Source organism: Panthera leo, chromosome A1 (genome assembly GCF_018350215.1).
Source record: "Panthera leo isolate Ple1 chromosome A1, P.leo_Ple1_pat1.1, whole genome shotgun sequence".
NCBI lineage: Eukaryota > Metazoa > Chordata > Mammalia > Carnivora > Felidae > Panthera > Panthera leo.
The window spans coordinates 227858659-227874477 of record NC_056679.1 but is presented as its reverse complement, the minus strand read 5'-3'; the positions used below and the strand labels follow the sequence as shown (position 1 = coordinate 227874477).

Here is a 15819-nt window from a genome sequence, read left to right as displayed (position 1 = left end):
TGCGCGGGGCTTGAACTCACTGCAAGATCATGACCTGGGCTGAAGCTGGATGCTTAACTGACTGAGCCACCCAGGTGCCTCTAGGCCATGTGTTTTGATACCTCCACTATAATTAATTTTATTGGGAGAAGTTAAACACTTGAATACGATAGTATTATACATAAGTTTCAATATAAAGTAGGCATTCTAAAGCAGTGATTCTTAACCAAGGATTATTTTACTCTCGGGGGACATTTGTGAACATCTGGAGACACTTTTGGTTATCACAACTGTGGGGCTGATACTGGCATCTAGTGGTAGAGACCAGAGATGCTGCCAGCACCCTATAATGCGCGGGACCACCCTTCCCGACAAAGGGCATCTTGACCAGAAATGTCAATAATGCCAAGGCCGAGGAACCCTGTTCTAAAACAAACTCATAGACATTTGACAGTAATTTAAAACTATGTGTTTGCTTAATCCCATGAAATTTATCATTAGAAACAAGCTACATTAATGTAACGCCTAATTTTGTAACACCTACCTTTTAAGTCTAGGCGTTATTTTTTTAATTATCATGAGAATATCATTAGTATAGAATGATTAGTAGAACTAATATATATAATTAGTAGGCAAATATATGAAAAATTCTGGTGAAATAAGTGAATGACAGTGAAGTCATGGAGTGTAGTTAATACCAATAATACCGATGGAGAGATTTAAATCCTTTAATCCTGGGATCTGTAAATGTGGAATAAATGTTAAGTATCGTTCTTCTTGATGCAAATTTGACTAACATCATAAATCCTGAAGTAACTAACCCATTGAAGTCTCGCATTTGTACCAAATGATAATTATAATACTTACACCTTGGGAAGTGTTTGACTACTTGGATTTTAGTCCCAAAAGAAAAGAAAGATTGGGAAAAAATAGCATTCTTTTCAATAAGGTGAAAAACAATTCTCTGATCTATTTATCCAATCTTATTTATTTTTAATTGCTTCAGAACCGATGGTGCCCATGCCTAGTCACAGTATGTAGCAAACTTCTTCAGCAGGATGAGAAACCACCAAAAATATAATTTCATAGTCAAAGTGCTGACAGACACTACATAACCACATAAATAGAGGATTCAAAACCATTAGCCCTAGTTAGACAAATAACTTAGAAGACAAAAAATACACATGCTAGGTAGGCAGAACAAATCAGCTAAATGTGTTTAAAGCCTCAGGGTTCCCGAAGGAGGAGTAAAGAAAAGAGGCTGTCTAAATTGGTGAGCTCTATGCTTTAAGATCCAAAGGGTTTTAAAAAGACACCTTGAGGGAGTGTTATTTTCTGACTATGTCACTTCCTTCTCTAGCCTACATTTTTCATCCAAATGCTAGTATACCATTATGCCATGTTTCTTCTAATATCTAAAACAACCAAGTCACATAGAGATTCCCTAGACCACCTTTAAATCATTCCTGTATTCAACTCCTCTTCGCAAATAACATTTAAGTGATTAAATAGTGCACTCAATGTATTTCTTTTCATCCCACAACAAACACGTGAGTTAACATATTAATAACGGTAGTCATAGCAAAATTATTTATTGTATGATAACTATGTGCTAGACATTGTTGGTTTAATGCTCTTAACAAACTTATGGGACAGGTAGCATTATTAAATCCATTTTGCAGATGAGAAAACTGGAACATAACTAGGTGAGCCATCCGTCCAAGGTTACGAAGCTGTAGGTGATAGGGTAAGAATCAAACCTGGCCCGAATGGCTCAACAGCCTAGGCCCTTAATCTCAGCAATAGTGGGGATTAATATGTGTGTGTGTCTACTTCTATGTCTTTGCAGGAAGGTGTGAAAATGAATCAGAGATAACCAGATACGTGACTTCAATATACGGTATCTTTGAGACTCCTCCAAAGCCACATGACTAATTACCAGGGTAATCAAACCAGAAATGCAATGCAAATATGCAGGCTATCTTTTATCTGAGAAGCTGTGCCCATCCCTCTGGCAGGGGAGGTGACCACCTTTAGCCTGCAGCATGCAGGGAGGGAGGCACAGGGAGTGAGAGCTCCCACCCAAATGGGCAGTGACTTTTTCTCTGTCTACTTCACCATGTACCTGAGAAAAATAAACTTATGACTTCAAAATGTAAAGAAGCTGTCCTCATTTAATGTTTCTTTATTGAAAGAGAGAGAGAGAGAGAGAGAGAGAGAGAGAGAGAATTCCAAGCAGGCTCCATGCTGACAGCATGGACATGGGACTCAATCTCACAAACCATGAGATTATGACCTGAGCCGGAATTAAGAGTTGGGACACTTAACCGACTGAGCCACCCAGGCACCCTTTAATTTAGCCTTCATTTTGAAGCTTCATCCCTGACAACACAGAGACTCCCTAAATGCATAGTCTGAAGTAGAACATCAACCACAGAAATTGCCAGAGGATTGCATTCATCCCACAACAAACAAACATGATTCTGACATCAGCTTTGGTAGCTGGGAATCACAGGCAAATTACATACATCTCTACACCTTAATTTCCCCATCTGCAAATTAGGCATGATATACCTTACAGACTTGTAAAGATTATGTTAGTTAATATATGAGAACGACTGGCATAGTATAATGCCCGGAATGCAGTAGGCACCCAAGATGTGTTAGGTTTCTCCTCTCTCTCTTTCCACACACACACATGCGTGCACACACACACTCATGCACACATATACATGTATTCTTATCTTTTCACTGAAACAAATTTCCCAGACTCATCTTCCTCATGACGTTAACTGAGTCCCAAGTTTACACACAGAAGGTGGATCAAATGCATGGGGTTCAAGAGTCAGGAGGTCTCCACCTCCCGGTCACCCCATGGAGCTATTCCCACCCCCAGCCCCATATCTGCACACTGTTGGATCAGGATGGGTCACAAGATATTCTTAGAAACACTTTTCACTTTTTTCCTCATTATCTGCGGACACCTAGGGTGTCCTCACCTAGGGTGAGATCCTTCTCACCCTACTGGCCAAAGGTACATTTCTTTCCCCATGTCTGCCTCTTTTCAACTTCCTTTGAGGGCAAAGGAGCCTGAGTGGATGTGGGAAGCTTTGCCCTTCTGGTGAATTTCACACTTTTTGGGTGACTTTCTCATGATGTCCTAATAAGAAACACGAATAAAATAAGCATTTGGGGACACATCGCTCAACTTCTAAAGTCAAAATAAATACCTAGACTTCTTTCTAAAACAAACCAGTCTTGTATGGAAAATTCAATGATGAATTATTTAAACTGAAAATTGCCCTTCATGTTAACATGGAACCAATTTATTATAAGAATTTTAACTTTAAATCACTGTATTTTTGGAGTGTCCTTTGGTCTTTAATGATGCTACACCTCCTTATCTCAATTGGAGCCTTATTCAGTTATCAAAATTAAATGAAAATTAGATTTATAATATGAAAATAGCAATGGAATTTTAGCTTTTCATCGCTAAAAAACACTTCTCTGGCAACAAAGCTATTTGGCAAAACAAGTCTGCACCAACTCCTATTGAAACCAAAAAAAAAGAAACGAATGAAAGTTTTTCTCTTTTTTTTTTTAGCACTTTTAAGTTAGTCACTTTTTCCTTGCTTTTTATTTTCTCTCTTAACCTGCTGCTAATGAACCTCACCGCTGACTAATTCCCAGCAGGGTGAGTACAATCCTTCTATAAAAATGTGTTCTTAAATAATAAAGAAGTGCCTGTACTATAAAATTATTTTATTAACACCCTGCTGAGATGTTCAAAGTCATGTTGCAATGGGCTTTCACCGCTTAGTCACAAGATACATAAAAGTAACACCTGACTGAACGTGAGGAAGATTCTTCTTTTACTTTCTGCGGGAAATGTTTTTGCAACTGGTTGACTAGATCCAGTGATGCGATAAAGCAAATTTTCTAAAATATTAATTTTGGGTAAAAGAACACGTATTGATTATTTCTCTAAACTAACCATGGCCCCAGGTCTTGACACAACCCAATAAATACGAAGCCGCAGGCAGTGCGCTGGTCCGGGCTCAACCAGACACATTTATCCTGTCGGATGCACTCGGGGTACGTGCAGCAACACCGTGCATCAAGGACCCTACCGAGCACCTTCCTTCTTCTTTTCTGATGCCCCGCTTTCTTCACGGGCTCCCTCTTCCTTCACGTGCCATCCTTCTCCTCCTCACACACAGCACATCCATTGCTACCTCACGCATTTGCACCCCCACCCTTGCTCCTGGACATCAGCATGCTGCCCTCTGTCAGCTGAATCTCGGCTCAGTGTTCTTTCCTCACAGGTCTCTCCCCCGGCCCCTAAATTAGCAGCTCCCTGGCCTAGCGTGTGTGTATTTTCTTCATAAGAAAGAGCTGTCTAAAGCCAGTATGTCCATTTATAGTCAACTGCCATTATCATGGGACTTAGGTATGTAAAGTCTCTGTGACCACTGAACTGGCAACTACTGAACCACTGCTCCAAGAGGAAATACAGGCAGGGCAGGTTCTTGCCGGCCTCTGGTCAAGACAGCTTCGACAACCCATCAATACATAGCCTTATTTTAGGCGTGTGTTTGTTTAAAGATATCTTTCCAACATATATTGTTGATTCACTGGCTTTGGACTCACGGCACTTGAACTCACACCTCAGGAAAGCTCGCCTAACACGTATTTTCTCTATAAGGCACATCACAGCCTTCTTGCGCTGAGGAACAGCAGATAGCCCTGGTGTTCAGCACTGTGCTTGGGCCACCTTAAACAGTGCAAAGTACAAAAGCGTGGAAACTGTAATACTACATAGACCACAAAAAGGACACTTGTTTACAGCAGGAGTGGATCAAGGAGGCAGAGCGTCACCTTATTCAACCTCAGGTGGGAACATGCCTGTGGGGCGACTCACATTTTTTTGCTGCTTTGTGCATGCCTGCAAATGACCAAGCCACAAGCATCACGAAAAAATTTTCAAGTAGAGGTGAATTCATAAGCACAGAATCCATGAGTAACAAGGATCAACTGTATTTGCCTCTTTTTGGCTGCCCTTCCCTCCTTGACACTGAGTTCCTTAAGAACGTGGATGGTGCCTGGTCTTTTTTCACTGTCGCACCCCCAGCACCTGAGTGAGCATGGCAGATGGCCAATACCAGATAAACACTCACTGAATGACCAAGCGAGCTAACGCTATTTGCCTTAGCCAAGAAAAGTCTATCGCCAACTTCTCTTACACTCATTCTTAGCCTCAAAGCACTTCTCAAAAGCAGTCTCCGCTGACCTCGCAGGCATCGTCATGTACTCCTTCTAGGCTCCCTGAGCATCCTGACTGTATCTCTATTTTAACATGTGTCAAGTTCTATTTTAATTATTGATTTCCTTGTAAGTCTCCCTGACTAGACGGAATCCCTTCTGGGCAGGATCTGGTTCATCGTTATCTTTGTGACCTTTGCACCTAAGATTGTGGCTGGCATATATTAGGCACCCAGCAAATATTTGCCTAAAAAAGAAATATTCATAGTTTATAAACTCTCTTCCCTTGACCCGTTTCCAAATGTGGTATTTATCTAAGGGATGGGGATACTAGAAACTATCTTTCCAGGAGAAACTGATCTTTCCAGGAGAAACTGTCTACTCCTTCCTTGTTTAAAGACAAATCTTTTGTGTTTTGGTCACAAAATCAGTACTTCCTTGGCTTCCACTACCATGGCCACCTCCAGAGTGTATGGCTTCTAGCGATCATTTCGCCATATATGTATATCTACATCAGAACATCATGTTCTACACCTTAAGTATAGGACACATAGGAGGAGAACATATAGGAGGAGGACATATAGGAGGAGATATTAGCTGAGTAAAATGTAACAAAAGCCTCCAGAACACATCGGGCCAATGGTGGAAACCAGTTTAGGTGTTTTTAGACTTGTCAAACAGAACTTTGCCAAAGTGGAAAAACGTGTGTTTCATAGACGTGCTATGTTCACAGGCTGAAATACGAATCCAGCATTTTACCGCCAGCTATTGGGTGAAGCGACACGCCCCTGAATTCAATCTGGCTTTTCCAACCTGGCTTAACTCTCCAAGCTGGGAGAGCTGGCACCTCCGGTGGGCCCTGAGCAGTCTTCCTTCCACCACTTGCCCCAACTCATCCTATCCATCCTTCCACCCCCTGTCCAGACCCTGCTCCTGAGACCCCGCCCCTGACCCCTTCTTCCCACTCCTACCCACCTTCCTTTCCTACCATCTGTTAACTCCTCCAAACACTTGCTCCTTATCTCATAAGCTAATGTTTCATGAGCATCCATGCATATTTCACCTGCTTTAATAGATAGGAAAGAACTATCTAGAACCATCGTCTCCCCTATAACACTCAAAATAGTGCCTAGCAGCCAGTAAGTACTCATTAAACATGGGGCGAATGTGAAGCTAGTTGATAAAATAATAAAGTCCTCATGACATGATAGCAAGAATAATGAGATCCTGTGTTTATAACATTATCCAATCTGATAATGCCCACCATCCCTGAATGCGTAAGACAACTTACTGTTGTTTTCTGCGTAAATCCTTATGACGGGCATCAATTCAAAGAGCACTTTTGGTTTGGATTCGATGAGTTTCATGTTCCTCTTGTCCCAGCCTGCACCTTCAAGATACAAGCCGTAGACGTAGACACCCTCTGTGGGAGGGGCAGAAATGTCATCCTTCATCCACTTGGTGACTTCGTTGCAAAGCACCATATTGTCCAAGGCCCAGCCTTTGTTGGCCCGAGTTATTTCCTGCTCGGGACAAGAACAAGAGCAAAGGACGAAGGGAACAATTAGAGGTTTATCTTAACATGAAGAGCATCACGGGGATCAAAGCAGAACCCCGGATTACCCTAATTCAAAGGAAGTAGAATTGTACTTAAAAAAATTGTGTCATAAACAGTACCCGTGTCCTAATTTAAGCACTTATACTTTAAAAAAGAAATATCAAATATGAAAATACCAAATAAATACTTTGAAATTCAACCTAGCGGCCTGAGAACAAGTTGCTGTATTTACTTTCAGGACAATGTCATTGCTGGGGCCAAAGAGAGACAGCCATTCTCTGTGTCATTATAGTCTTTAAAACTATACTGGCAGAAGAAAACCTTGTAGAAGAAAATCATAATAACACAACAGGTGCAAATGGGAGCTCTTACCTGACGCATTGCAGTTAAAAATCCTTGGGGGTTAAAAAAACCTGTCATCCAGAAGCAGTGGGGTCGGCCATTGAAAACCCAGGCGGTGAACTGGCAGTTTCTCTCTATAAGCTCAGTAAACCAGAAACCCAAGGTACTTGAAACCCAGGATGCCTGAAATGCATATGTTGAAATAATCAAATTCTGCTGTGTAACTAGCTATGTTCACAGAAAAAAAAATTATGAAATATCAATTTCACTTTTAGAATTTAGAAGTCCCTAAGACAGGAATTTCCCTTGGGTTTTGACAGTTAAGTTTTCAAATTATTCTTCCTCCTTACTGATATTAAGATACAACAGAATCAGCTAATGATCCCATGAATACCAAAACAATTCAGTGCTCAGTATGCTGCTCAAGGTTCTGATGTCAACAGAATCACCTTCCACGTACAAATATATTCACTGTCAATTCTGCTATAAAGTAATGAAAACAATTAATTGAATTAAATAGGTTTCCACTATTTTTTCCTCAGGTTACATGTTTTCTTTCCCCGTCAGGTTATATTTTTAATAGATACACTGCAAAACAGGATTTCTATTTCCATAAATGTGCTTGTGGCCCCTTTAAAATATATTTTGTGGATGATAAATCATACCTTTCTCCACTTCTCATTTTTAATGAGGCAAACAACAGTTATTTTCTGAAGTTCTTGTCCCTTAGAATGAACTTTTATTTCCTCTGATGAAGGAGCAGAAACGGAAACACAGGTCCCTTACCACCAACAAATTAATTGCATTCATTGCCTGTGACATGCTGCCTGAATTCACATGTGGAACTTCTATTATTACAGTGGGATGGATATGTCCTTAGTGTTATCAGCAGCTGTCCTGGTAGGTATCTCCAAATCATGTTTTATATCATTTTATTATAACTGGAATACTTTATGTATGAATAAATGTAGTGATCATCCTATGTAGATATATACCACTTGAATTTCAAATTCTTAAGACTTAATTTGCCTATTTTTCAAGAGATAATGAGATTCCAAAGACTGATAATAAGTTGAATAGAATACAAACCTGTATAAAAAGACCAACACTTTATTTTTATTTTTTTTTAACGTTTATTTATTTTTGAGACAGAGAGAGACAGAGCATGAATAGGGGAGGGTAAGAGCAAGAGGGAGACACAGAATCCGAAGCAGGCTCCAGGCTCTGAGCTGTCAGCACAGAGCCTGACACGGGGCTCGAACTCACGGACTGGGAGATCGTGACCTGAGCCGAAGTCGGACGCTTAACCGACTGAGCCACCCAGGCGCCCCAAAAAGACCACACTTTAAAATTAGGTAACTCATTCTATCCTATCTTTATAGACATGTTAACTGAAAGGGATGTGTTTATACGACATTTGACGTGAGGCACAGGGAACTGTTTATGTGAAGGTGCCTCGTGGCAAGGATCCCTGTTCCAGAGCCTTCTAGGTGCTGACCAAGTGGAGAGGGCTGGTTCGGTGAGGAATGAACCTGCAATGGCCAGTGACCAGGAAGGTTCTCCCTCTGTCACTGGCCAATGAGGAAAGTCAGTCCAGATAGAAAACTCTCCACCTTTGGGAACGAAGTCATTAGACGTGAGGATATGATGGAGTCTGGTCAAAGCTGATCCTACGTTTCTAAAGCCCTGGGTGAGATGTCTGAGTGCCAGTGCTAAGTGAGTCTCTTCTGGGAGAGGCTGCCAGTCCCAACCCTGTCACGGCTCATCTTCCCATTTACCCGAGCAGCTTGCAAAAGGCCAAAGGTCCAGTCACTGCACGACCCAATCCCTTTTCTAGATGTTGCCCTCCCGTATCTTCCCCTACAACTGGCCCCTGCCTCCTGCCCTCTCAAACCCTCCTGCCACACCCCCAAATCTTTACAACCTCCCACAATGCATGAAATGCTTGGTAAAGATACTCAGGTACTCCTTTTACTACTCCAAGTAGACAAGTATTTACCGAAAGCACATCTTGTCATTGAGCACAAGCACCAGCATGTGATCAGTAAGCATATTGTTAAATCATTTTCTTGTTACCTGGAGATATACTTGCTCACTATCTCCAGGCAGAGCAGGGAAAAATGTTTCTCTTTGGTGCGTGCGTGTGTGTGTGTTTGTGTGCATGTGTGTGTGTAGGAACACTTCTTTCTATAAACCTAACATCGTGGGCTTTGAAGTCCAACGGAGCTGGGGTTTAAATTCTGATTCTTGGACTTCTTAGGTGTGTGATCTGGGAAAAGACTTAGCATCTCCCAATTTCACATTCTTTACCTGCAGAATGAGGGCAATAAATGCAAAATTTAAATGAAATAACACATGCAATGGCCTAGCAGAGTGCCTGATATGTGGGAGACGCTAAGTAGTCTCCTTTCCTACCTACCCTCCCAAAATACAAGCAAGTAAGGGGATTAGTCCCTAAACAAAAGAACCCTTTTAAGTAAATTACGCTCCAAAGCTTTCCACCTGCCAATCACAGCTATTTACAACAATAAAGTGATTAGGTAGAATAAGAGCGGACTAAAACATACTTTCTTCCACTGAGCAGGAATTCTGGCATCAAACATGCAATTCAGTGCATCTCGTAGATTTTCGCTCATGATGATAGTGCCGTCGATGGCAAGTTTTAACTCCGTCAGGGTGGTGCGGACCAGAGTCAGCAGCCTCTGCATTCTGTCTATCTCCTGCCTGAGGAAGATGTTCATGGGCTGGAACAGCCCCATCTTTACCAGCCTCTCTTTCACCTGCCATGGAGACATTGAACATGTGTTAAAAATGTGACAGCTACAAACGTGTATGTAACTGGTACCCTGGGGCTGCCAAAAAGACCCCAAATCTTACAATCCCATCAATGGTTAAGATTTTTTTTTTTCACTGCCAGAAAACAAAGAAGAAATATAAAAGGAAACATCTGTTAGATGACCGGCCAATTTTTCATCCCATGTGGGAGAGGACAGGCAGCCATTCATTCGCAGTAGAAAAGAAACACATGACCACAGCCACACAGCCTTCCAAATGGCAATTGCACTTACCGGGAAACATTCACTTACCTGCCTGCCTAAGACTTGCAAACACACACACAGACACACGCGAGCAGACAGGTACACATGCACAACCATTCTGCTGGCTGCTTCAAAAGACTAGGCTTCTGTTTTAAAAGCTTTCTGTGCTTTCCATCAGAGCATTCATCCGTTCTTCCTCCAACCCACCCACCCAGCCATCCATTTCCATCTTACAAGTATTTACTGAGACTCTTCTATGGATCGATTAGCTACCCTGCTGGGCCGTGTTGCTTTATCCTCAGGCAGCATCGACAAAGTCAGCCAAAGGGAGCGGACTCTCCTAAACCCCATTAGTTACCGCAGTTATTTATGTTACTGTTATGGTATTTTTAGATACTTTTATTGCCTCATAAATATTTCAACCACTGTTAGATATGAATGACCTCTTTCCTGATACTACAATGAGAGGTGCTTATGAAAGCTGATAAGAGTATTGATTTTCTCCAAGCAAGTGATCAGTTTTTTCCAGGGGAAATTATTCCCTTGGCGATAAGTCCTTGAGTTCAGTCTATAGCACTAGCAACCAAAAGGACATGCTTTGTGGAAAAGAATAGGATGCTAAAGAAACAAAATGCTGCAGATTCCTGTCAGAAAACCAGGTAGAAAAGGTCAATATATAAAGGAACATGATGGTCCTGTGACAAAAGTGTCACACGGTTAGTCTGGGTCATCTATTATGACTATGTGGAAAGTAAGTGAGTCACCTGTGTTTTTATCCAAGATTTAAAAATGTCTTCAGGGTTAATCTTTTCAGTAACATTTGCTAAACTGCCTAAAAAATTAACTTTCCTACTCATAAATTTTGCTTACAAAAGTTACTTACATCTTAAAAAGACAAATTAATTTTCAAAACCTGTGAAGCTGCAATGCATTAATGATATAAATACAGGTGCCCTGAAATTAAGAAGCCCAGAATCTTAAGGTGTGCATTATGTTCTACAACATTTTTTTTAATGATCAGGTGCTTGGGGTGCCTGGGTGGCTCAGTTGGTTGAGCATCTGACTCTCGCTCTGGGCTCAGGTCAAGATGCCAGGGTCATGGGATTGAGCCCTGCATCAGGCTCCACACTGAGCATGGAGCCTGCTTGAGATTCTCTCTCTTTCTCCCTCAGCCCCTTTTCCCCACTCATGCTCTCTCTCCCTCTCTTCCTCTTTCTCTCTCTCAAATAAAAAAATAAATGATCAGGTGCTTTACTCTAAAAATACACTACTTTCCTTTGAACAAATGATAATGTGAAGCACCTCAAGGGAAAGTTCTAGAAAAACAATCCTAACCCATCGGTACATACTTAAAACCTAGTTATGAACATCAACATTCTTGTCAGGTTTCTTTTATCATTTATACTTTGAAGTGATTACATTTATAGATTTAAAAACTTTGGGGCACCCGGGTGGCTCAGTCAGTTAAGCATCTGACTTCAGCTCAGGTCAGGATCTCGCTTGAACGACATGCGTTCAAGCCCCACGTCAGGCTCTGTGCTGACAGCTCAGAGCCTGGAGCCTGATTCCGTTTCTGTGTCTCCCTCTCTCTCTGCCCCTTCCCCACTCACACTCTGTTTCTCTCTGTCTCTCAAAAATGAATAAATGTTAAAAAAAAAAATTAAAGACTTCTTTAACAAAATAAGTAAAAATAAAAAATAAAAACTTCCTTTGCTGGTTCTTCAGGAAGTGAGTTTTTAAATATTCTTTCACTTTCAGAAAAATCACTTTTTGCCCTCCTTCCTTATTCCTCACTCCCCCAACAAGACAGACATGTCCACCACTGACATCTTGTCAGGATGTCATCAACTCACCTCAAATGGGCCATAGTCTGGGGGTAGCTTGTCGAGCATATCGTCAGCGAGCCGGGCCACCACGGCCTCCCGGGTCTCATCCCCTCCACCAGAGCTGTCCTTGGGTTGGATGCTGAGGACGGTGTCCAGCACGTCCTTGGCCAGCTTGCTCTGGTAGGTGATGTCGGCATTGGGATGCAGCCCGAACACCTCGGGGCTGTCGCAGGAAGGCAGGCTCTGAACAACAAAGACCCCAGGGAAGCCCAGACGGCCGACATGAACACCAGGTAAATTATACCGTCTTAAGAAACAAATGTTTTTATTAAGGTAGGTAGGTTTTATTCAGGTAGGTAATGTAACATTGCGTGTCAACTATATTTGAATTTTAAAATAAAGAAAGAACATAAAGTAATCTCCCAAAAAAGCCGAGTAGTTACATGATCTCGTATTTGTGTCAGGCTACAATCTCAATAACTGCTCCAGAAAACAATCAAAAGTTGCCTCAAAAGAAGATGAACAATGAGAAACATAGGAAGTTGATGGTTCTCTAATGCTGTACCTCAGGCAAATGTAATCAAAGAGACACTGTCTTATTTTAGAATATGCGAAATAAGAAAAGGGAGCTACGGATTAGTATTTTGTTTTCTGAAGGTCTGATTTAATTCGAACCAATCATTTAAATAAATGTGGTATAACTAACAGTTACTATGTTTTTTGAGATGCCAGCCAATGACAGTTTTAGCAATTATGGCCCAAAGAAGGCTGCCAGCGGGAACCGTACTGTCCCAGGGAGAAAGACGAGGACTAGGAACAAAGAGGAATATTGAGAGCAACCAAGTCCGAGGGAAAAGCAGAGACATAGATAAACAGTTTAAAAAAAAAAAAAAAAAAAAGGTTGGTGTGGTGGGTGCGCCTGGGTGGCTCAGTCGGTTGAGCGACCGATTTCGGCTCAGGTCATGATCTCACAGTTTGTAGGTTCGAGCCCCGCATCGGGCTCTGTGCTGACAGCTCAGAGCCTAGAGCCTGTTTCAGATTCTGTGTCTCCCTCTCTCTCTCTGCCCCTCCTCCACTCACGCTCTCTCTCTCTCTCTCTCTCTCTCTGTATCAAAAATAAACATTTTTTAAAAATGCAGAGACAGCAAGAGACAATCAGAAGCAGAAAAAGCAGGCAAAGAACTCAGCTATTTGAAAGAAAGAAAATGTACCTACAATTTGATATTTGTTTCTACATGTGAATATTATCCTAAACTTTATTATTGTCTTCTTCATATTGTTCCTGCACTCTCCTCCATTATTTTATTCCTTTTTACATAATGTCTTTTATGAACAGCCTCAAGTTCACTGGGCAATGAGGTATATGTAAATAAAGATATGTACAGGCATATCTAAATTTATATCTTCATAGGCACTTTCCTATTCAGTGCTGATGATTTAAAGACATATATAGTACAGTTAAAACAAATATATTTGCTGATGTGAATTAGTAAAAGTGTAGAGGTGATAATATATGATAAACTCATTACATACATAAATCACAGAACCTCTAAATGTACTGATAAATTTAGCCCTTTGGGGCTGTCGTGTTCCAGTTTGTTCAGTTGGAGATAAATCGCAGATAGATGCAAAAGAGAATTCTACATAATGATCTAAAGCATTCAAGGCATAGAGACCGAAAATGTAGTCACCTTGAAACACAAATCAGATCTTTTCCCCTTAATTTCCAGTCACAATCTACCTTATTCCTTCTGAGAGCAGTACTCTTCAGCCTGGGGAGATGCCACCCCCAGGGGACAATGTCTGGAGACATTTTTGATTGTCACAACTGGGTGGGGGTGCTACTGACATCTAGTGGAGGGAGGCCAGGAACGCTGCTAACCACTCTATATGGTTATACCCCACCGCAAAGAAGAATCCCACCCTGAACGTCACCGGTGCCCAGGTTGAGACAGGAAGTGTTTATGGAAAGCAGGTTCCTGAACATACTCATAGGCCCTCCACTGGGCCAGGATTAAGGAACAAAGGTCTCAGGATGAGTCATTACAGCTGCCTGAAGTCTCACATCTCACAGTGGAGAGCTCCAGGGGATTTGTGTGGTTTCCCTAGTTCAAAATCTGCCCGGGCTATCCTATCCCCAAAGAATATTCCTCACTGAGGAATAAATGAGAAGGGAGGGAGGGCATTCACACAAAATACACACTCAGAACAAATATAAACATTTTAACCGTTAGGTGAATAGAAACATAGGAAGGAAGCACCTACAGTGAGAGTATGTATCACCGTTAAAAATTATTTCAAAAGCAGTATTTGCAGTGTAAATAAATATCCAAATGGTCAAAAGGCTGCAGATATTTGCTCTATGCATAAAATTCTGAAGTTGACAAACCTGGATATATTGAAGATAGCCGTCCACGGTGTTGCATTTGGGAATATTATATCCTTGGTAAAAGCTGAAATCTGATCCAAACATATTTTCACTGAACCAGACCTTAGCAAACGTGGTCAGCAATCTCTTATCGTAGTTATCAGTGACTCTGCCCCCATATTGGATCTCTCCTATCATGTAGCGGACGGTGGTCCAGGAGACGCCCTGGGGGAATTTACAGAAAAGCTGTGTACAACTGACTGTGGTCTCATCCTGGTTTTCCCCACCAACGAACGTCTACGTATTTGTGGTCATCGATGCCAGTTGTTCCTTCTTTATTAGCAATGTTAAATGTGCAGGAAGAAATCTACACAGACAAACCTGAGCATTACTCAAATCTCATGCTCGTGATTTAAAATAGACTCCTTTGGTGCATCTATACGCTTTCATACTTTAAGTTCAACAGAAAAAAAGAAGATAGTTTTTGAGAATATTGAGGGAGCTCTTTAAAAGGCACATGCTTCAAAAATTATCTAGGCTTTAATTTTCATTTTTTAGGATTTTAGAAAACAACTTTTCTCAGCCATTTCCCCCCTCCCAGTAGAGCTTTTCAAGTTGTCTTACATGGAATTTCAACTTGGTTTTGAGAAATAATAATATAATCAAAATTGGTTCATTTTTTTTTCATCTGAAATCAAGAGGCAAGTGTGATCCAGTTGCCATGACTTAGAGATATGTCTGCAACCACACAAGATCGTCGCTCTTACAGGATCAATCCCAAAGCTGGGCAGGCACGGGCACCTACGCTCACGATCGCCAGTGGCATGAGATGGCGGGCACAGAGTACCTTTTTGACTTCCATGTCATCTAAGTGGTTTTGGATGAACTGCACAGTGGCATTAAAGTCGGCTTGATTAAATTCATAGGGGATGTTCCACCCCAGAGGACCAAACTTCCTTCTCTCCTGGACTGTGGAGTGCAGGAAAGCCACGGCATACAGCATGGGCTTCCACTGGGCCACAGCGCTCACATCCAGCAGGTCTTGACTCACACCTGTCATGGTCGGCGGGGTGAAAAAATGTACCATCACTCGCACATCTTTCTTTTTTTATTACAGTTACACGTTATTAATCATTTTTGTTCATTTCTGATAATAAACTTCACTTATCTTGAATTATTTTTATCACATTCATGCAACAACAATTATAATTAACCTTTGGGTGTCGAGATGGTCTCTTTCTCTGAAATACCTGCAAAGAGATTGGGGGAGGTGGCCGGGGGCTTGCTAACATGGATCAAGTGCCTGCCAATCTGACAAGATCATGTGGGGGTAAACTAGAGGTGGAAGAATGAGGGCAGTAAAATAAATACGACTACTGTTATTTAAATTGCTACTACTAATAATTTTATTATTTTTTTTATTTAAAAAAATTTTTTAATGTTTTT

The 15819-nt window shown here is 41.3% G+C and overlaps 1 protein-coding gene across 1 annotated transcript in view; it reads right to left on the bottom strand.

Annotated features, from left to right (window-relative positions):
* Positions 1-15819, bottom strand: part of DNAH5 (dynein axonemal heavy chain 5) — a 279701-nt gene that overhangs the window by 2265 nt on the left and 261617 nt on the right. The window contains exons 73-78 of the mRNA XM_042953052.1: positions 15221-15426; positions 14395-14598; positions 12033-12248; positions 9709-9921; positions 7172-7324; positions 6533-6764 (exon numbers count right to left, since the gene is read on the bottom strand). Coding sequence (XP_042808986.1) covers positions 6533-6764; positions 7172-7324; positions 9709-9921; positions 12033-12248; positions 14395-14598; positions 15221-15426 — 1224 coding nt within the window. The remainder of the gene's footprint in view (positions 1-6532; positions 6765-7171; positions 7325-9708; positions 9922-12032; positions 12249-14394; positions 14599-15220; positions 15427-15819) is intronic.